General features: G+C 45.5%; 1 protein-coding gene across 1 annotated transcript in view; it reads left to right on the top strand.

Moving 5' to 3' along the window:
- Positions 1 to 23,098, top strand: part of PRKCH (protein kinase C, eta) — a gene marked incomplete at its 5' end in the record, with an annotated part of 117,704 nt that overhangs the window by 29,965 nt on the left and 64,641 nt on the right. Inside the window, 5 exons of the mRNA XM_010141560.1 lie at positions 17,619 to 17,769; positions 18,567 to 18,601; positions 19,517 to 19,605; positions 21,397 to 21,526; positions 22,313 to 22,440. Coding sequence (XP_010139862.1) covers positions 17,619 to 17,769; positions 18,567 to 18,601; positions 19,517 to 19,605; positions 21,397 to 21,526; positions 22,313 to 22,440 — 533 coding nt within the window. The remainder of the gene's footprint in view (positions 1 to 17,618; positions 17,770 to 18,566; positions 18,602 to 19,516; positions 19,606 to 21,396; positions 21,527 to 22,312; positions 22,441 to 23,098) is intronic.

Here is a 23,098-nt window from a genome sequence, read left to right as displayed (position 1 = left end):
ATTTAATGTTTTTTTTCCTGGGGTTTATTTATTTAACCTGCCTGGCAATGGGATTTTTTTCAAGTCATCGAAATTATGATTTCTTTAAATTTCCTTATTCTTTTTACTCTGCATGTTAATAAGATGCTCCTTTTTTGCCACCAATGTATCTTTAGCATTTTTTACATCTCTTTGTGTCTCCTTGCCCTTTTCTCCTTTTACAATAACAAGTGGCTTTTCTGAGAGATCTGTCTTTGCTGTGGACATGCCTCATCCATGGATGTGAGGCATGTCGTCAGCTGATGAGCTGGGAATGGGAGTGGACACAGGGTGCTGTGTGTGGGACCAGGCAAGGCTGAAGCTATTGGAAGGCATTTCAGCTCTGCCCAGCCCTGGGGACCACAGGAGCTGTGGTTTAGCTGAACCGTTACTGTCCTCCCTCCCTGTGATGATCCGTGTGTGTGTACCAGGATCTGTGAGATAATCCACAATGTCCCAACTCTGTTTTAAGACTCCTTTAAAGGAAAATTTCTGCCTTATTTCTCTCTAAAGCAGGGAGTGCTGTGTAGGGTATGAAGGTCCCTAATGTCATTCTACTTCTCCTACCCTTGGCCATAACCATTTCCAGGTAGACAACTTCCAAGTAGGGACGTCTCTGTCTCCACTTATGGAGAGCACTTGGGAGCACACTGGCAGGAAGACACCATGGACCGGGGGCTGTTGGGGTACTCCGGCATGGTGTGCCCCAGTACTGTTTCCCTGTGCTCTCCCAGGGTGTCACCTAGACCCCTCTGGCTCTGTTTGAAGGTGACCTGGTGCCTTTAAGGAGACTCCATCTTTGGGGCTTGTGTTGGTGATAGCAAGAGACTAATGCTATTGGGGTGTCCCATTAGGTGTTGCACAGTTGGCAGCATGAAGTCAGACCTGCCCTCCACTACTTGTCTCTTTGCTGGTGAATACAGGTCCCAGCTGTGCAAGGACAAGCCATGAATTACTTTCTTCTTGGTCAGAGGTGATTGATTTGGAATAAAAAGCCTTGCAGTGAGTGGTGGGGCTGCTGGACACCTCTCAGAAGGTAGCAGAGATACTCAAGAGCAGGGTCAGGGTGTTTCACTGCAGCGAGGTCGGACTGGACAATGAGAAGCCCCAGGTGCGTGCCTGAAGGACAGCATGAACCTCTCTCTCCCTTACATCACTAGAGTCCCAGGGCAAGCTGAGCCCCCTTGCAGCTTTGTCCGCAAGGTGTGTTGCTGTGCCCTCAGGGTGCTACCTCTCTTGCTATTTGCACTTTTCAATATTGAGAAAAGATAATGAAAGTAATACAAATTAATGATTTGGCTGAATTAATGAATGAAGCAATACCTGTAGAAAATTAAGTGCTTCTATTTTAGTGCTTTGAACTCTTGCAATTTGCCTTTTTATCTTTAATTTTTTTTTTTACATTGTCACTCAAAGTGATAATTCTGGCTGGAAGTTCAATTTTAATTTCATCGTTGTGAGGGAAGTAATGATTGTTTCTTTTCTTTCAGTGTCAGTAAAGACAAAGACAAATTTGAGTTCTGGGCAAGAAATAGAACGATGAGAATATTGAACAGGCAAGTGACTTGGTAGAGCAGATATAGCACCCATTGCTAAATATTTAATGTTGGTAAGCTTTGCAGCAGGAAGAAAATCTGAACCTGTCTCTAGAGCAGGAAATGCTTCTTTATTTTGCTACTGTCATGTGTGTTTGGGATGGTTTGTTCTCAGGGATGAAAACTCTTAGTCTTTTGGTGTTGTTTTTCTTAGAATACATTTTTCTAACGTGAAGTGGGTTTTGTTTTAAATTGCATTTCCTCAAGACAGGCATCAGTAAAGATCTGCAGCCTTGAAGTGTCACATGATACAAAGGCTTTGTGCTGAAAAGATCTTTGTTGTGTACCGTAATGTCCAGCTCCACAAGCTTCTGTTTGTAGATATGTTATTAGGCTCTTGCACAAAAGGGAGAAAAAAGGTGTTTATCAGTCCCCTGTAAACTGCAATAATGAATGTTTTCAGCCTGGTTTTTATAGTTAAGGGAATAATTATTGGAAAGTAGGAACAAGGAATAAAAAATGCTCTGTTCTCATCCTCTGGCTAGTTGGGCCACTCTTCTCTTTTGGGTTACTAGCCTAAAAAGGAGAATTTTAAGGCATCTGGTAGACACCATCCAGAGAATCTCCTGATCTGAGTAGGCAATGCAGGATAGGATAAAGAAAGCTTTGCTATCTTTTGTTCACAGCCTGAAAACATGGAAGTCTGTAATGTCTAGCCCAATCTCTTATGTGGCAGAGAGCAGCAGGAGACATGTTTTTCTGTATCCCTGTATTTTTTCCTAATGCCTACACTTTTTCCAGTGCTTGACACTTGTCACGTATGTGCATGCTGCAGGCAAGGGATTTCCAGATGCACTCCATGTTGGTTCAGCTCTGCATTTCCAGATGGAAGTAGATCAGAACAATGTAGAGTCCCATCAGGGAGAAAATACACACCAAATGCACCCCGGAGAAGATCGAGTCCTTTCAGAGACTGGGGGTGTTGTCTGCAGATGCTGTGCATCTCTGCATGGGAGGCAGGTGAACTTCACGGGATCCCTGACTGTGCGGGAAGATGTCAATCAGGTTAAAAGTAAAAGGTAGTTCCAGAGGCTGATCTTGAAGTCCTGAGCAGATATTGCTCTCCTGGAGGTCAGACTCTGCAACCCTGTACCCCAGCGGAGATGTGTCAGCCAAGCCGATGCCAACAAGAGCAGCACTATCCTTGTTATGAAGCCTCTGAGTTAAGGACAAACATGTTAAAGCTCCTCAGCAACACTGAAGATTTCAGGAGAGAACTTCAGAGGGACCATGAAGAACCTCTTGGAGATCTTTTTCACAGGGCATGCCTGTCGGCATTCTGAGAAATGCCCTTTGGGCTATGAGTTGCCATTAGAAGGGGCTGTATCGCATTTTCCCAAGAGCTGCCTTTCACTTGCTCAATCTGACAGTGGCATGAGAAGGACTCACTGTAATCAGACAGCCCCACCTTGGAAGACAAAATGGATAAACTTGGGGATAATGAATAATTATTATTGTTTACGGTGGGAGGATAGTGTGAGCAATTTTCTTTTTAAGGTGAAGCCTTTAAAATTTACATATTGCGTTATACGTTTAAATATTGTAGAGAGAACCGAAGTTTATGTCCCATAGATTTTTGCACCCTGGCACTCCTATATCTCAGGTATGCCTCTCCTCTATTTAAAAAAAAAAAAAAAAAAAAAAAAAAAAAAAAAAAAAAAAAAAAAAAAAAAAAAAAAAAAAAAAAAAAAAAAAAAAAAAAAAAGGCAAGTTTGGTAAATTCTGAATTTTCACAGGAAAAGGAGTTCAACAGGGTGAGACAGACAAGTAAAAAAAACCTGCTTATTCCTGATGAAATAAAGCTGGACAAGCTGGAGAAGTGGATCCATGTGAACCTCATGAGATTCAACAAGGCCAAGTGCAAGGTCCTGCACCTGGGTCAGGGCAACCCTGGTATGGATATAGGCTGGGGGATGAAGAGATTGAGAGCAGCCCTGAGGAAAAGGACATGGGGGTGCTGGTGGGTGAAAAGCTGGACGTGAGCTGACAATGTGCTCTCACAGCCCAGAAGGCCAAGCGTGTCCTGGGCTGCATCCCCAGCAGCGTGGCCAGCAGGTCGAGGGAGGGGATCCTGCTGCTTTACTCCACTTTGGTGAGACCCCCCTGCAGTGCTGGATCCAGCTCTGGGGTCCTCAGCACAGCAGAGACATGGAGCTACTGGAGTGGGTCCAGAGGAGACCACAATAATGATCTGAGTGCTGGAACCCCTCTGCTGTGAGGACAGACTGAGAGAGTTGGGGTTATTCAGCCTGGAAAAGGGGTGATGGTTTTAAAGTAGAAGAGGGGAGATTCAGGCTAGATGTCAGGAATAAGTGTGTCAATGTGAGGGAGGTGAGACCCTGGCCCAGGTTGCCCAGAGAGGTGGTAGAAGCCCCATCCCTGGAACCTTTCCACGTCAGGTTAGACCTTGTGGCTCTGAGCCCCTTGCTCTGGGTGCAGATGTCCCTGCTCCCTGCAGGGAGGTTGGACTGGATGAGCTTTGAAGGTCTTTTCCAACCCAAAGCATTCTGTCATTCTATGATGGCTGGAAGACGTGTGTCCTGGGAAATGAAGTGGTGTGCTTAGTGTTATGGAGGGACTTTAATGAGGAGTCAGGAGGTGAACAGCACCTCAGCCCACTGCATATCCACAGGACTACCTTTATTTCTTCAAAAATAATCCATTTGAGCTCCACAGCTATTGCAGTATGTCTAATACAGAAAGGTTTTTGGCAGTAACTCATGACTTGCCAAGATCTGCCAACTGCTTTAGATAGCCAGACACTGTAAAAATGCAACAAACAGCAATTTCAGGGTTAACTTTACTTTCTCAGTGGGTTGTGTTTTGTCTGGGCTCTGAAACCTAGATATAAATATGCAAGCTCGCAATCTGTTCTGGGATTTCAGTGTTCCTGGCTGTAATGAGGAACAGAGATTTTTTTGCTTTATTTTAATGTGATTCCTGGAAGAAGTGATGATGGTTCCCAGAGGAGCTTAAATTTATCTGCTTGGCCTTGGAGGACAGCGCTGCGCTGGAGTGGGTGTTTGTGCTGCAGCGAAGCAGAGTGGTAAATGTGGACTGGAAGGAGCACAGCCTGAAGCCGTTGGAGGTGGGGACCATCATCCTGTCCCCAGCTGCTGTGCCCTGTGCGGTGAGGGATGCTGTTTCATGGCCTTCTCCCTTCGCACCCATTGTGGTCAAGTGCACCTGGATAATGCCCTGGACTGGGATAAAGAGGGGAATGCCCCATGCACCAGCACACCTCATGGCTGCACCTGTATTTCCCTAGGCCACAATTTGTGAGGTACCTGACTGATGAAATAGGTGAACGGCTGTTCAAAAACCCCAGGGTCCCCCTGTAAAGCTGTAGCTGAAACTGGAGAGGAAAAAATACCAACAAACCCACACTGTTTCTAGGTTGGGATTTTTTTCCACCAACAATCAAATTAGAATATGTGCCATGTAATACCCAGGTCTGTCAACTTTCGCTGCTGGAGGAGACTCCTAATGCCTGTTGTACCACCACAGGCAAAGGTTTTCCTTGTGTCTGAGTGTCTGGCAGCCTGGTTTGTCAGCTGGCCAGAAGTCCCTGTCACCTGGCTGCTGTATGGGGCAGTGCTGGACTTGGTGCATGAATGGATCTGCTGGGCCTGTCAGCATGAGGGGATGCGTGAGGTAACAAGATGCTGTTGTGCCTCTGTGCTCAATTACCTCAGTTTACCTGGAAGCCTCATTATTCATGAGCCATTAGCGCTTGCAAGGGACCAGTAGCATGGGTCTGCTGCATGTTGTGGATGTGGTAGCATTGATTTCTGCACCTCACTGGAGTGGGGCAAGATCTCACTGATAGCCAAGAAGAATAGAGTCTTCAGCCTTAGGTGAGCTGGCACAGAGTTGTAGGAAGCAGAACTGTATTCTAGTGGTCCTTTCAGACACAAATCCCCATGCTCTCGATTTATATCCCCCTGCTTTGGGTTGTTCCTGAGTGTGCCCAGCGTAAAATAATGTTTTCTGCTCTTCAGAGCCAGCTGAGAAAGTTTTTGTTTTCTGGAGTGCTCGAGCTGATTTAATTCAGTTGTTTTCCCAAATGAAATGCTGAATTAAAATACAGCTTTGAGCAAAGAGATCTTCATGTTGTTTTGCCAGGGTGACCTCAAGCTTGTCAGAGGAGAGGGTGGGAGGGATGAAAGCCTCTGCTGACTCCGTCTGCCTTCTGCTGACTTTGGGAAAACTTACTGATTTGTGATCTTCTGGGAGAAGCTGCATGAGATCAGCATGGCTTTGAGGGCTGTGGACACCACCTGCACTGAGCAGGTTCTCACCTTGGTGACTGTTCCTCCTGGCAATGCTGATGCTGCTGGCCATTGCAGATATGGGGCTGAGGTGGTTTCATAATTGAGGGTAAATCTGTCTGTCTGAAAAGGATGCTCTCGGGTTTCCCTTGGGCTGGCCTCACACCAGGCCAGTTCTGCACTGGCTGGCTGACTGAGCCAGATCCATCCTCTGGTTGAGCTCAGCCTGGGGTGCTGCAGCAGGGCAGGAGGGAGGAAGGCAGGAGGTCTGGCCAAACACATGTGCTGCTCTCCATGCTCTGTCTGCTGGGGCACAGGGTGAGTGGTGGAAACACTGAGAAAAATCACTTCAAGAAGGAGTAGAGTCATAAAACCATAGAATGCTTTGGGCTGGAAGGGACCTTTGAAGGTCATCTAGTCCAACCCCCAGAATGAGAGTTTGGAAGAGGGACAGAGAAAGAAAAGTGGGAGACTGGGCTGGGGTGTGGCGATAGGTGGGTGTGGGCAGGAGCTGTAAGGATGAAGACGCTTAAAGAAGCTCAAAAGGTTAAAGAAGGTGGGATATGGACAAATGGATGGCAGAGGAGCTGCAGAGGATGAGCAGCAGCAAAGCCTGTTTCCCGCTAGAATCTGGAACCGAGTTTGTAATCTCAGAATCTCAGCTCTTTTCTGCCGTCTAGCTGTCAGACTTGTTGAGCGAGCGTGTCCATCTGTTGCTACTACTGGGTCTGCCCAGCAGAGTGTGGTCCTTTTCTGAAGCACTCCCCTGTTAGTGCTGCCCTCTCAAGGCTGCTCTGGTCCCAGTGGATGAACTTATTTCCAATGATACTTTTGTTTGGAAAACTTAGGAAATTGTCTTAAAAGCAGAGACCTTATCGTTTGAAGGATATCATTAACGTTAGAAAATCAAATGCTCAAAAGTCAGGAAATGCTGGATTTTTGTCTGAAATGTGTCCTTCCTATATGTTCACGGTATAGACTTGCAGATCACGCTTGCAGATCAGCAAGAGCAAAGGCAAAAAGATGTCTCTTCTCCAGCTTGCCCAGCTCAGAGTACTTAAGTGGTGGGTGAGGAATCTGGGATCTCACTCTAGTCCTACGCACATTTTTACCTGCATTGTCTCTGGTCCTCTGCTTCACTTGTGAACGTGAGGGAAGACAAAAATCCCAAGTCCTTCAAAGAAAGGTTTCAGTGATGCATCCAAAAGTGCTGATGATAAGTTGCCCTTGAGGACCACTGCACACGTTGGCTATAGAGGCATCCCTGTGCACGTGATGGGCATGCAGGGCTGAATCCAGCAGCACGCACAGTCTCGGGCTGTGCTGTGATGAGGAGCACAGAGCCTGGATGCTGGGGTCACGGACCCTGCAGAAGGCACAGCGAAGTCTGGCTGGTTTTTTTTTCCCTCCAGATTGCTTTCACACCCCACATCGTGCCAGTGCAGCTGTTTGTGAGGTGCATGGCAAACCAGATTCAGGAACTGATCTGGCTGGACAATGACTATGTGGAAGGAGTGCTAGAAGTTGGAGGCAGGGTGCTCTAAGGGGGAAGAAACACTTAAATATGTGTTAGGGCTGTTGTGAGCATCAAACCGTAGGCTGGCTTTGATCCCCTGTCATTGGAGCCTGACAAATTCCCTCTTATGTGTTCCATCCCCATTGAAGGACTGGGAGAAAAGATGAAAAGAGGTGCAGGTTTTAGGTGTGTCTCAAGCTGTTGGAGAAAGTGACTTTATTCCCGCTCGCCCACCTCTGCTTGTTCATTAATTGGGAGGAGTGAGATGGGAGAGCCCTCAGGGAGGGAGAATATGTACTTATTACTGCTGCTCTTACACCTGCTGGAAAGGGCCACCCATTCATGAGAATAAAATTGGCTGGTGATGCCAGTGGCTGTTATGGAGCTGGTGAAACTGGTGGGGTCCTTCCCTCTCTCTACATATGAAGAGATCCTGACCCAAGGCAAGCAACACCCTCTCCGTGTGACACCCAGTGTTTTTTAAAGCTGTGTTTGTATGGATTTGGGACGTCTGCTTTTGAAGTCTCAGAAATGCCTCTCAACTGGAGAAATGTGCATTGCAGGGTGAAAACCCTGTTGGGGAGCAGGTAGGGAAGGGGCATAGATCAGGTGTAGCTGTGTTGGCTGCATGGAAAGCTGTTGGGGACAGCTGTGTTTTCTGAACACGCTGCTCCTCCTGGCCTGCAGCCCTTGGGAAATCTCTCTGGGAAATAATCTGCTGGCATGAGGAGAGGTGTGGTGCCTGGCAGGGCAGCAGTGGTCCGTGCCATCTGCAGAAGTGTTTTAGGATGGCTGTGCAATGAAGCCAAGTGAGCACTTAAGTACCAAGTATTTCCTTGCTGCGTTACCAAGGTGGGGACTGTCTCGATGAGAAGAGGCTCTTTGGCAGATATCTTCAAGGTGATAAGCTTGGAATACGTGAGGCTGAATTTAATTTTTTTGACAGATGCTTTGCTGCAGCAGAGTCTTGCTCAGCCCATGTTGTGTGGGAATCTGTGTGGGAGAGCAACACGGTAAACAACCTGCTTTTTCAGGCTGTTGCAATTAAAGGAGTTATTAGGAAGCTGCTGCATGGAAATCTCAAGAGTCCAGGGGATTGGCTGTGTAATCAGAGCTGAGTATGTGGCCGGACCACTTGGGCTGGGTCTGTGCAGGTGTTGGGTGACCAGTCAACCAGGAGAATTGAGGTGTTGCAGGTGGTGATTCAGGCGTTGGTCATCCTCCCTGGTGAGCACAAGGCCAGTGCAACTCCAGGGACTGGGGAACGGCTGAGGCATCACACAACAGCAGGCGGAGGCCCCGATGGCAGGAAAAGGGGAGCGTTTAACTTGTCCTGCTTAATTAGCTCTCCCAATTAACTTGTTTCTGACTAGATTCCAGCCGTGCTTTGGGTTACCCTGTGCTTTCCCACGTGGCCCTGCTGAGGAAGGCCTGAGGTTTTGTCCTGGGGATGGCTGCCGTGGTGGGGAACATGGTTGCCATTTGTGGAATTGCTGCAAAACTTTGGGTCCCTTTGGACACTCCCATTTCAACTGGCTTTTTGTTTATTCTGGTTTCTTTGTGTGTTTTGTCTCCTGTTACATAAAGAATATTTTCCTGGTCCTCCTTCTTTGAGACAGATGTTAAACCCCTGCACTGACTAAATGTACAGGTATGAGTTTTAAGCAGATTTAGTTGAGTGTAAAACTTTGAGTGGACACTTTGTTTTAATACTGAAGTGGCCAATTTTAATTCTGAAGCTGGCCACATAGCCCAAAAGAAGGATGGCCACAGAACATCTACTTAAAAATATCTTTATACTGCATCTGGTTAAAAATAGGTTTAACGTGGAGCTCGTGCTTCCCTGTGTGGGCTGGGTCTCCTCGTAGCGTGTTGTGATACCTGCCACAGCCACCTACAAGCGTGTGAGTTGCTGATGGTTACAACACGCATGAGCCCTCAGGTGCCAGGAGCAGGGGAGGGTTCAGGATCTCCCTGCTGTTGCCCAGCCTCCCAGTTCTGCTTTTCTCAAGGATTTTGCACAAATGCTGGTAGCTTTAACCTATAAATGCTGTCACTCTGTTAGTGCTACTTCTGCTCTGTAGCCAGCGTAGTTTGAAGTCTTCTAAAACTTACGGTGCAGAGGGCTTCTGGTGCATGAATTAATCATGGGAAGGATCAAAGTTGCTTTGTTAGTTTTATTTTCCTGTTTTTAATGAATAATGTATTTAAATGGTTTCCTTCCCTAGTAAATCACATCTCAACATTTTTCTGAGTTTAAAAGGTGGGAAGGACTAACAGAAGGTTTTATGATGGAAATTCACTTGCCTAAGCTCAAGGAAATAATAATGGTTATAATTGGTGAGGGGAGGAGGGAGAGGAATCAGTTCGTTAGGGCTTTAATGAGGAATGCAGTAAGAAGTAAGAGGCACTAGTATTTGCACATCTTAAAGTGAGGAGGAGGAGGATTGTCCTCATCTTATGATAAAATTGATTGGCCTGCAGCCGAAGAGGGGAGGTGGTTATTACTGCCCATTTCTCACTGTTTGTGTGGGTCAACTTAAATTTTTAATAGTGGAATTTTTCTGGGGTTTCAGTTTGGTTTTTATTTTTTTGCTTGTTCTTACTGCAGCTCGATGTGACAGGAGTGGGTGATGGAGCAGCTGCAGGTGGAGTTATGGTAGCAGGTCTGAGGTGGTAGGGAGGGGACTCCATCGTGAGGAGGGAGCCGTGGAGCTAGATTGTCTTTTTGGACCTCTACGGCTGCTGGAAACCATGTTCAGCTACAGCCAGAGGGAAACACATACCTGCTGTTTCACTGGATACGACCTGACTAATTTATCTTGCTTTTCCAAACTTGCACAGGTATCATCTGTCTCCTGCTGGGTATGGGACAGGTAGAAGGTGGCCTTCCAGTTACAGTGCCAGTCTGCGACTCTGAAGGGCTTAGCTCAGGTGTCTGCTGTCTCTCTCAAGTCCGTCCTCTTATTTTAAATAAAATAATTCTCTCCTGGCATCTTGTGTTCGTGCAAGCTGAGACAATTCTCTGCCATTATCACCCCAGCCTGGTTTCTTGTGCAAACAGAAGTATCATGTAGTTACCAACTCCAAATGAATGCAAAAACTTGCAGAGATGGAATGATAAAATGAAGGGCAGGTAAAACCTTTCTTGCTCTTGGCAGAGAAACAAGCACTGGGTGAAAAATGGGGTAGTCCACTTCCTTCTCTCACAGTGGTGTGGCTGGAAGGAGGAGGGAGAGGGAAGTGGCTGTTGCCTTCAAACAGATCCTCCTTGGCAGCCAGCAGCCTGTGTCCTGGAAAGCACAAATGGGCTGGCATGCAATGCTCTCTGTTTGAGAACCTGGTCTCTTCTGGCACGGGGTTGTTCATGTTTGCTGAAATCTTTTGTTATCCTCAGTTCCCTGTTTGCTCAGTGCACTGTTACTCACTACAGAAATGAATGGAAAGGCTTTTCCATTCATATTTTTCAGCCTTGCAACAAGCTGCAGTGCCTTGCTTCACAGCTATCAACATCTCCAAGCAGACGTCTAAACAAATTTTCCCAGAAATAACTTGTAAGAGCAGATGTGGAGAATAATATTTTGGAGCTGTCCTGTGTATGTCTGAGAACTGGTGTGGCAGTCATGATTAAAACTCTATGCAAAATAACTGGGATGGTATTCATAACTAGTTGGTAGACTCAAAGTGGCAGCATGATACTTGTTTTAAGAGTCTCTCAAGCCTCCTTCTTCCTCCTCTCTCATGTTCTCACGGACCTTATGCATACAGATATAAAGTACCTGTTCCTCCTTCAGCCCCAGCACTATGCTCTACCCTCTCCTTTGCAGCCTTCTCCCCTCCTACACGTGCGGATGACTCCCAGCACGCTAGCTCTGCAGAGCTGTCCTGCTGTCCCTGACACTGCTAGGGACATCCAAGGGCAAGAGACAGTTGGTGAGGAAAACTGAACCTCCCAAAAATGTTCTGGACCACAGTTCCATGTTGGTGAGGTTAACAGTGATGGATGCTGCAGAGCTGTAGCTGGTAAGCCTGGGAAACACAGAGATGTGTCCTCTCAGCTTTGCTACCTCACCTACTGGTGCCACCAGAGCTTTGGTGTCTTTGTGTAGTTCTAGAAATAAGCCTGTGATGGGCTTTTGTAGCAATAGCTGAGCACTGTCATGCTCACTAACACTCTTGTGTGAACTTCACTGGTCCTGTTTCCACTGCTGCCACACTGAAAAGTCCTCATTCAGCCTTAGTATTCAAATGCTGTTAATCACTGAGAATGGAGGTGAGACCTGACATGAATTTATGTCCCAGACCTGGCAAGAAAACAAGGAAGATGGATCTCTCTGGATGAGAAATAGAGACCTTGCCTCGAGTGCAAAGTTCTGTGTGATACGATGCAGGGATGATTGCACGTTTTTGCATTTCCAAGACTCCTGATAGTGCTGTTTCATACTCCTGAGTGGGAAAACTCTTTTATTTTTGTGGATTCAGGTCACTGTTCCTTCTTATTCTTTCAGGCAATATCTTAAAAGATGAACTGCTCATTAACATGGGTTTTCTGTGAAGTCCTAGAAGACAACCTAGTGCTGCCAGCACTAGCTGGCTCTTCCTCTGGTCTTCATACAAAACTTCATGCAGTTTCAGAAGGGAAAATGGCAGCTAGATCAAACTTGAGTCTCAGCCAGTGTTTGATGTGCCACATGTTTGCTTTGCAATGAACCTTTCCTGGCATCTGAACCAATCTGATTTTGTCCACAGATTAGCAAAAGCTGCAGGACAGAAACTTTGCTGGCCGTGAAGTGGGAGAGAAATCCCATGTGGTTAACACGATCTCTGCAGCTGTGGCTGTTTTCCAGCTGGCCCATTCATGCTTCCAAGTGACTTTTGAGAGGAACTGAAGAAAAAACTTTGCAGTGATTAGGAAATGCGAGGCTTTCACCCCACAGCACTAATACTAGGGAAACAGAACAGTCAGCAATGGAAACGCTGTTGGGTCATAGCCTGTCAATCCCTTTCCCTTTGCAGAGTCAGGCTGTCAGCCTCTTTTTCAGTGCAACGTTGTGTTTGTCATGTTTTAATTAGCAAGACTTCCCGTGGTTTTGTCCATCTGTGGTATTATGGTGATAAAACTCCTGGTTAAAAGATACCCAGCCTTTGTAAGGGATTTTTGTCATAACATAGTTGTTTTCCACCTTGGAAAATAACCATCTTGGTTTAGCCTCTGTTTATATTCAGTAGATGTGAGGAAGCCTGCTGTTAGGTAAATATTGAGAGAACACCTACCTACTGATGGCTGGAGGGGATGGGTGGGTGCATTCATTTCCCCCCACTTTTTTTTTTTTTTTAATATTTTTTTCCTAGAACACCCAGTACTGCTCACTGTTAGGGCATGGCCTAGAGGAGCATTTAGCCTGACTTGAAATTGTTGTTTAGTGCTGCTCTGCTTGAGAGAGGCGAGGGGTCGTCAACTGCTGTCTTGCTTTTTACAGTCTCTTAAGTTCAGCAGTTGGACTCTTCTCCGTGTTGGTGTATCTCTCGGTGCAGTGGGACCTTGTTTGCAGTGCTCCCAGGGCAGCATAGGATAATGTGTATATTGTTACTGGTGCTAATAAAAAAGGCTTAATTAAGTTTTAATCTATTAGCATTATGGCTTTAAGGCTTTTCACATCACTTTTTTGAATATATTTTTTTCTTTCAAAGGAAAATCCTATTGATGTGTTCAGGCATATCAACTAGAAAATGTCATGCATCAGGATGACCGAATGACCTTTGCTGTGCTGGCGTCCCAGCCGCAGTTGATAACACGACAGGGAGATTGATTTCCGGTAGATGAGACCCAAAATGCTTTAACTTATTGAGGCAAACAGTGACACACACAACACTTTGTCCTGCAGCTCTTCCTCTTGTCTCATTGCTGTAATTATACCACCGCTGTAAGGACTTAACTGAAATTACCCCTGGGGAGAAAAATGTGGGGGAAGAGAGGGGGCGGGGAGCCCAGCCCTGGCTGGGAAGTCAGGATTGGATATGCTCAGGGGGCAGGTGGGACAGTGTGAGGAGTAGGTGAGTGATGTGCCAGTGCATGCAGATGACTTGGTGGGTTATTTGTTCTCCTCCACGTGCATCATTTCCACAGCCATAAACACGTGCTAGGCATGAGTGGAAAGAGGGAAAAGGGGAAGAGGCTTTTTAGTATTTAACTTGGTAGTTACTTTTGCACATAGCCAGGTACAGTAAATATCCCATCGTTACAGACACCCAAATTTAACCATGGTTGTGGACAACTCCCTTCACCGAGCAATTACTTGCCTGTTTTTATAGCAGCATTTGAACCGTTCATGGTGGTTTTTGCTTTACAGAGGTTAGAAGCTTTTAAAAGTCTGGATCTCCTAAAGTAGTCTAGAGCTGCTTCGTTCTGTAAAATGCTCTCCACGTGCAGAAGGAAATTCTGTTCCTTTATTCTATAGGAAGCCGGCCAGAATGCAGAACGTGAGTGGGGAAAATGTCTATGATGACTTGACATCCTCCAACAGTAAAGATGAGAGACACAAGGGGCTGCTGCGTTGACCACCCTGTCCGCTAGCAGACTTCAGCGCACACAACCTCTCGCCTGACAGCCAGTGGGAAGATGTGATAGGTGTGAGCTGAGGAACTGCCATCTCGATGGCTGGGAGGAAGGTGGTGTTGGTACCACCATGTTCCACTGTTTCAAAATCACTTGTGTTTTGCTGGAGAGTTGAACTTGTCTGCTCCGTGGTGTGCTTGGCGGGATGAGTGAGTGCCCAAGCCCCTGAAAGAGGGATTTATTCTGTAGGATGTGGTTGTATATGTAGATCCACTAGATCATATGGCAGATGGTCTCCTGGAGCTATGCCTGGGCCCAAGGTGTGGCTGAAATTCTGCTGTTCACTTGAGACAGCATCAGGAAATGGGAAGGAAGATCAGTGCCCAAAAGAGCTGATTACACTTGAAAAGGAATCCAGGCCTTGCTGAAGTCAGTCTCCCGCTTGGTAATGTGAGGTGGATGTAAGCGTGGGTGAGCATCACCTGGAAGATGTGCAACATCTGGAGAAAGTTAGCAGGGTAATGCAGTCAAGCAGTGTGGGGAAACATGAAATTTGAGTGATGTTTTATATATGAATTATGCTTTTAGGAAAAAAAAGTGACAAGTAACCTATGGCATGTCTTTTAGTGAAAAGTGGGTCTGTAAGGTGGAAACTGTTGTGCTGCAGGAGATGTTGGTGGCTGGAGAACAGGAGATGGAGGCCAAGTACAGCTTGGAGGAGAAGGCTTAAGGCTGTCCATGGATGTGATCCAGCAGTGCAGGCAGTGTGGAGACTTCTGCTGCCGCCCATGAAAAATCAAGTGCCTGTTATTTTTTCAGTTTCCCGAACCCTTTCAAAATTGCAGTGTCTCTGAAGCTAGGCAAACCACAGAGATGCACAGCAGTGACCCACTCAGTGGCTTTGCGGGTCACCTTCAACTGGCCCCTGTTCTTGATGGAAAGGACTGGTTTGCTCTTGGCTGTGTGTGGGCTTCTTGCTCCATGGGAGAGCACCAGGGAGGCGATTATCCCATGCTGATCCTTGAGGGAAACTGTAACAAAACCAGAAACTACATGAGCTAAATTGGGAACATATTCTCTTAAACTCTGGTAAATATGAGTGTGTGAACTTAAAGGGCATCAGCTGTTGGGCTTCTAATGGAACAGCTGGTGTGGAGCAAACTGGTAACTGGATCGCTTCTTTAGGTGATTTACGTGCTCACCACCCACTCACAAACCCTGCTCTTCCCTTGCCACGGAAGGGAACTTCCCTGGAATTTTTCCTGTGCATACTGAACCAAGAAAAGATACTTTGCCAGTTGAGGTGTTTGGCCCTGATCCAGGGAATCACTTAGCGTATGCTTAGACTTTTATCAAGGAGATGTTCTCTTGAATTTAAAGGCGGGCAAATTCTGTAATGCTGTAAGGATTTTGTTATTTATTTTTTTAGTTAGTTAGTTATTCCTATGTGAAGTTGCAGGAGCCTTGGGCTCAGTGAAGCATCTGGCTCTTGATCTTTCTCTTATGAAATAGGCATGAACTGGTTGACCTCTTGACGTTTTTCTTGGCCATGATTCCTGTGGTGGATAACGAAGTTACTGAAAGAGTGCAATGATGATTGAATGTTTGGAAGGGATATTAAACCTCCGCAAATGAGCTCTAATTTCGGGAGATCAAAATGACATCTTGTGTGTGGGAAAGAGGCAAATTATCTCCCAGCTGCATGTTTCTTCCATCTTGCTGTCATGTGTTTCTGGTTGCCCACTGACAGAGGCAGGATGCTGAATGAAATGGACTGATGTTCTGATGCAGTCTGGCAATCCTTGTTGCCCCCTGAGTCCTGTCAGCTTCAGTGAGAATTAAACACATGCTGAAGCGCTTCCCTTCCGAAGAAAGGGAGGCTTTTCTGCCTCATCTCTCTGCCCAGCTGCTTGAAGCTCTGCAGTGAAGAAAACAGGTTTCTGTTAAGTGCTTGGATCATCCCTGCCACATCCTTTTTTTGGGTTTTAATGGGCAAATCCTAATTTATAGCATGCACCTCCATTTTAAAAATAAATGCAAGCTGTCTGCAAGGGAAGCTGTGCTCCATGTTGCAGTTATGCCATCAGGTAGAAGGTTTCCATTAGTGCCTGTGGAGGCGATGCACGCACAAATAGCTGGGAGAACACAGCAGAATAAAAACCCCTTGAGCTTTATTGCTGGCTTGGCTTCTAGACCTATGTTGCAAGAGTACCAAGAGGAATACAGCGTGTGGCTTGCAGCCCTTTGAAGTGGCTGGGTTCAGTACTGACAGGATGGCTTCCCTTATCTCCACTCCTACAAAGAGAACCAGGAAATACGCCTGTGATGTGGGACACTTACATTTCCATCGCTGATCAGGCTGACAGCTTTTTCCCCTTTTTCTTCCCCTCGGCAGTTAATCAACAAAGCCAGTTGAAAGCAGGGAGATGCTCTGCCCCCTCTTTAATGGGTAGGTGAAGCCAGATGGTAACAGCTGTGTTTGGGGACTGCTGCCCATCCACTGCTCCAGGATGATCAGATGGGTGGGAAGTTTACAGACCGCGTGTCCCTTCCTGTGTCATTACATCTGTGCAGAGGGTTTGGCAATAGCGGTGTCTGTCTTGTGTCCAGTTCGCGCTCAAGAGTCCCGAGTACAGATGCTGAAGCATAGGCACCTCTGTCAGACTTCAGTATATGTCCCCAAAGTGCATTTGTTAGCAGGGCCTTCACTTTGCAAAGCAACTGACTTGATAACTGCAAATTTAATTTCTTCTGAGGTGAGAGTGCCCCAGATGAGGCTTTGATTTGGGAAGCTCAGCTGAATCTGATCTGGTCTGTGCAAGGATCCCAGAGACACACTGGCTGGAGCTTGCAGGTCAGATGGCTGCTGCTGTATGGGACTGACTTTCTTGAGCTCAGTTCTGCCTTCTAAGACTGACTTATTTTGTGTGAATGGAGCTTTGTGAGGAAATTGTTACATGGCTGAACTAAACCCAGTAAAGAAAACCCCAGCAACTTAAATTGTGAGACAAGTCAGGTTGGAATGCCAGCAGTTCCTGGGTCCTGGCTTCCCAGAGCTTTAAAATATTATCTACCCTTTGGAAAATGAGCTCTTTAAAGAAAGCTGAGAGCGGCACATACCAAACAACTCACAGTCCTTGAAAAATTAGGTTGTGCTTTTTTATCTGATGCAGGAAACAAAATTGCTGCAAATGGTGACACAGAAGTGTAGCGTGAGAATAGGAAGGTGGATAAACACTGTTCACTGAGCAAAGCACTGCTTTGACTCAGCAAGTGCTGACCAGAGGTGCTGGTCAGTTGGTTACTGCCCAAAAAGTTGTGAGTTGTAACAAGTCATTAGCCTTGAGCTTCTGGTCTGTTTACAGCTTGTGAATTAATGGGTTAGTGACGTGTCTCAACATGGGAAAGGAGCGAGAGGAGGATGGGAAGAGATAGTTATTTCTAGATTAATGTAATTTTGAGCTAAAGGGGCCTTTGCAATTATCTTCCTTGCCTTGTCTCAGATGTTATCCTCATTCTAGACCATGGTCCCCTGACTTCTAAACCAGAGTGTAATTGTGGCCTTTGAAAGCATTTTGTGCCATAGCAAAACCAGGAGTAATAACTGTGCGTGATAATGTTAATATTTTGTTGCTTTTCTTCTTTTCCTACCCCCTGCACAGGAACCCTCCAGAGGGATCGGATTTTTAAGAACCTTACTCGGAAACGCCAACGGGCGATGCGAAGGCGAGTGCATCAGGTGAACGGGCACAAATTCATGGCTACCTACCTACGACAGCCAACATACTGCTCGCACTGCAGGGAGTTCATCTGGTAAGAACAGTGTGGAGCTTCCCATCCCTTCACGTTCTGGGGACTGACATGCCACCTCCGATCCTGGATTGGTCGCTGAGCACTGTGCCAAGGGCCACCAATCCGATTCCTGTTGGCCATCAGATTTAGCAGGGTACTTTTATGCCGCAAACGAGAGTCTACTGCAGAGAGGCCAGAGGTGATGTGTATCTTGGATGCTGGAAACAAATGAGAAGGGTATGGGGATGAGGCAACGTTCCTCACTTGTAAGCACAGATACTATTTCAGGGGAGAAAAAAGTAACTCAAGCAGTCTGAAGAAAGACCCCAGATGTTAACCTGAGTGGAACTTTGAGGTTACAATGAGAAAAACAGTTGCCTGAAAGACTAGAGAAAATGCCTGAGAACTGAAAAGCCGTCAGAGGTATGGGGTGATGCATGTGGGGGAGTAGGCAGAGCAGGGAGAAAAACCTAGATGTGTCTCAAAAGAGCGTAGAGTGGGAGAGATAATAACAGGGTGTGGGCTGCTGGGATCAGTTTAATAAGTGTGGTGTGTGTTGTAATAAAGTGAGGTATTTCAGAAACTGGAGTGAGGGGGAACAGGGGGGATAACAGGGGTGTTGACAGCCTGTCCTATAAGCTGCAGCCCTTGCAGGGCTTTGTTACACTCTCACACCCCAGTGCTGAATTGCATCATTAATGCTGGGCAGTTTTGCCCCAGGGATCTGGTCATTTGGAATCCTCTTGCATTTTGGCTTCTCTTCTGTCAGACAACTGGCTTTCTGATGTTAAATTATGTTCCCGTTTTGTTTTGATCAGGGGCGTGTTTGGGAAGCAGGGATACCAATGCCAAGGTAAGGTGCTCCACTTCGGTGCAGTGTGTGTGGCAGGGGGATATGCTCTTTTGTGAGTGCTCTTGTGAACATCCTGCAGTTACAAGTGTCTCTGAAGTCACCTCTGCTCTTCCTCCTCAGCCAGCCAGAACTGCATTTGAGCAGTTGGCAGGCAGATGGCTTGCATGATGTAGGAGCAATCACCAGCATTCATGGAAACACCGAGGGGTCTGGTTGCTGTATTTCATCCTGTGCAGATCCACTGACTTGCTGAGTACACGCAACACCCAGCGAGGTTTGAGACGTCCAGGGTCCCTTCAGGACAGTGTTCAGCTGTTATTGGGACACAGAGCACCCTACTGGCATGGCCACCCTCCTCCTTTCTCTCTCTGTGAAGTTCCACGAAGTGAAATTAGGGATGTGACTTCAAAGGGCAGCCTTGTGGGCTGGCGCAGCACTTCCGTATGAATGCATGTCTTGGCTGAATGGCTGTATGTGGAGCTTGTTTGCACTTAATTATTGTTCTGTCTTTCCCTTTTTCCGTGGTAAGATGACAGAATTACTTGCTTCACAAGCGCATGGTCATTCAGTAGAGCCTTCTAAGGCAGCCCGGTTTTGTACAATGACATAGGGCACTGGTGTCATCACGTGAAGGGAAGCTGCGTGTGGACAAAATGGCTATGCTGCGTGAAGTTTCTGGGTGGAAGTGAATGTTATTGATAGAGACCTTCATGAGTTCGAGCTCGAAACAGCGAGAAAAATAATAGTGTGGGACCCTGTAACGTAACTAGAACTTGCAGGTTCCGTTACAAAAATCTCCTTACAAAGACAGCCCTTAGTGATGTCTACAGTGCTGTGCCTGTATCATCAGTGGGTGGGTTGATGCGTTCCAAGTCTTTCAAGAGCTCTTCTCAGCATGCCTCTTTTATTTCCTAGTATGCACCTGTGTTGTACACAAGCGCTGCCATCATCTAATTGTTACAGCTTGCACGTGCCAAAACAATACTAACAAGACCGATCTCAAGGTAAAGTCATGTTGGTTATTTGGGGTCATCAGAGTTTGTGAATCTTCAGGGTTGTCTGGGTTGCTGGGAGTTCTATAGCAGAATTTACTCTGTGTTGTCTTTATTAATGGATTTAAAAGTGAGAGAGAATGGTAGGGACACTCAAAGGCCACACAATATCATCTGGTTGTTCTTCTGTTAATACCAATAACTGGTTGGACTAGCACATAGTTTAGGAAGGCAGGGTGTCTTCATTGGAAGACCTCAAGAAATAGCAAATTTTCTTGTGTGATTAACTGTGGTGTCATCAGAGGTCGGTGCCTGGTTCTTAATGTGGATTTCTGGCTTTAAAATCCAACCACTGGTCTTTGTCATGCCTCTTCTTTCTCTTCTGGTAACTTAAAGTGCCCATTTAGTCACTGCTCCACACCTTTACTCTCTGAAATTATTGATGTTGTAATAAAGAACCCTTGCATAACTTGTGTTTCTGAAGGTTTTCTTTCTTGCCAGTTTTGGCTGTATTTGACGGGAGTAGCAACCCCATCTAAAACTGCCCTGGGCCTTGTGTGTCTCATTTCTGTAACTGGAAATTATTTCATAACTGTGTAAAAAAAAAAAAAAAAAAAAAAAAAAAAAAAAAAAAAAAAAAAAAAAAAAAAAAAAAAAAAAAAAAAAAAAAAAAAAAAAAAAAAAAAAAAAAAAAAAAAAAAAAAATTCACTTGAAGTATTTTTAATTAGGTGGTGGGTCTCAATGGTGTGCTGTGCAGAAACCTTCTTTCCAGTGCAGATAAGCAATTACCTTTGCTCATTATTTCTTGCCTCTAAACTGCTGAGCTAGACCTGATAAAACAACTCCTTGCCAAACCAGATGAAAATAAGTTAAAATTCTTAAGCCTAAAATACAAATTGAGCACTGAATGATGGATACGAATGTATATATAAATGGTGAGTCTCCTCACCCCTCTTATAGGACTGTGAAGGGTTGATAACACCTCTAAGCTGCTTGAAAAGACGACAAAGGTGAGGAGGCACTGCTCGCTTTCAGCTCATTGTTTCAGTGGTACCTCTGACTGTACTTTGTGAAGTGGTGGGGTCCCTCTCAGTCTTCCAGGATCCGCGTGTTGAGACACACATGGAAAGTAATTAAGAAGTTCAATGGGGATGGATTTCTTCAGCTGATGTAACGTTTTCTAAGGTGTCTTTGAGATCTGCATGATTCACAGTTGGAAAAGAACAAGGTTAAAAAGGGGATGAGAGCAAGCAATAAAGTGAAATCTGGGCCTGAAACGAAAGACTGTTAATAACAAGGAGAGTGAGAAGAATAATGAGCATTTTAGGAGGAGCTGGGAAAACTATTCTATATTAAATTTAATAAAATGAACAGTTTGACCTTTGCACAGAGCATGCAAGTTCATTATCCGAAAACTGTTTAGTTACACAATGCCGTAGCTCACGTAATTTATCTGTGGCACTTTAGTGCGATAGGTTTCTGATGAGGTAAGCCACACTTCTAATTCTAACTTGGTTTTAAGAACTTTAAAGTGGCCAAGCAGCCTTTTTTTTAAAATCTGCTTTGTCAGGTAGTAGTCCAGCCTGCCCAGAGAGGAAAGGAAACCAGAGCATGGCCATAGCAGGTGAGACGGGTCGCTTGGTGTTCACTTGCAGTAACTGTCAGTGAGGTGATGGGTTGGGACGTTTCCTGAGTTGGAATAATTTTCATAGTTTCACATTTAAATGCCTGTGTGTAAATGAACATCAGCTTATATATATATATTTGAATTTTAAATCTGTGCTTTTCTTTTGGTGCCTCAGGTGACTGAGCAGAGGTTCGGAATCAACATTCCTCATAAGTTCAGCGTCCACAACTACAAAGTCCCGACTTTCTGTGACCACTGCGGCTCCCTGCTCTGGGGAATCATGCGACAGGGCCTACAGTGTAAAAGTGAGCAGCTTCTTCCCGTAGCCTTTCCACAAAACACAGATATTTTTAGTCTCTTGATACACTGTGTGGGCTGGATTTGTGCAACCTTCGAGAGAAAGCCGAGCAATGAATATTCATCTTTGCAGGAGTTAAAAATGCTGATTTACTTTTTAATCTCTGCCTTCCTTACCTGAAGTTTTTCCTCAGCTAATGAGGAAAGGCATCCAGGGTGGGAGGAAAGGTAATTGTTTTAGGTTGACTACCCTGTGATGCTGACAAAGCATGTCCTGGTGGTGTGGGTTTTCTTCAGTGATCCAGACTGTACAACCGTAACAGCCTCCCTTTGTCTTCATCTCCCACAAGAGGGAGTATGTGTGTCTGTGAGTCAGAGCAAGAAAGATTTTGGTTTCCACTGAGTAGTATGTCTTTAACATTAGGTACTTGCAAATGCAGGGGAAGTTTGCTGAATTTTGTGGCATTATAAGTACTAATTTTATCTGCAGGCATAGCTGCTGTGGTATGTATACATCTGACAAATGTGCTTATTGCTTCAGGCAAAGTGACATCCCACTTGGAGAGTTTGAGGTATATTCTTATTTTCAGGAGTTTATTCTCTAATGAGAGTCCTAATTTTGTTTCTGCTGAGATCTGTGTAGATAACCCCTTTAGTTTAAAGACACAGAGTAGTTCCAGATGGGTATATTTCCTGAGACAGAATTGCCAAATTATTTCTCAGCAATAAATCCATCGAAGTTGTTTTAATTGTTCTTTTGCTTTTACCTTCCATCTCTACCATCACCCCCTCAGTCTGTAAAATGAATGTCCACATCCGATGCCAAGCAAACGTTGCACCAAATTGTGGAGTGAACTCAGCAGAGCTTGCTAAAACCTTGGCATGCATGGGTCTGCAACCAGGAAGCATTTCCCCAAATTCGGTGAGTCTCTTTCTTTCCTCCTCTATTTAAAACATTTACAACTGAGTCTTTATATGGGTACAGGAGAAGTCAGAGACTTCAGTTATGGCAGATGCCGTCGGGTGGTGGACTGCCTGAATAGACTGTTACTCTCTGTGGCTGTGGCAGAGACTTCACCTGGAAAATGGGTGTCTTATATACAGGTTTACCCTGATGGAAGCTTTAGTCTATAGGTGTTGCTTTGTTGTCTGCTAATGTTTCACCATGGTGTGACTCTATGGACTCTTCTATCAGTTTGGCATCAGTGAGAGGAGAATAAGACCCCAAACTAATTAACGGTCAATAGAATTCATGCCGTACCTTCTTCTACCTTTCCCGCAAACACAAAGGCACTGTCTAAGTGGCTTGGACTAGAGCATTAGAAGAGCTCAGCAAGAGGCTTAGGTTCTCTTCTCTGCTTTGTCACTGTTTTTCCAAGTAATTTTTGAGAAACTGTTTCACTCTTCATTGGTCCCTGTCAACACAACATCATCTCTGGTCTTTGCTGTCCAAGCCAGAGTCCTAGTGGCTTGTTGCTAGGGTTGGGTACAATAATTTCTGCTTGTCATCCTAAAGGCATCCTAAAAATCCAGCTGTTGTATATCTGAGAGAGCTAAAATACACTGTAAAGGCTTAAGTG

This window comes from Buceros rhinoceros, unplaced genomic scaffold, assembly GCF_000710305.1.
Source record: "Buceros rhinoceros silvestris isolate BGI_N320 unplaced genomic scaffold, ASM71030v1 scaffold7790, whole genome shotgun sequence".
Classification (NCBI taxonomy): domain Eukaryota; kingdom Metazoa; phylum Chordata; class Aves; order Bucerotiformes; family Bucerotidae; genus Buceros; species Buceros rhinoceros.
The sequence above is the reverse complement of the archived record's forward strand: the minus strand, read 5'-3'. Positions and strand labels throughout refer to the sequence as shown.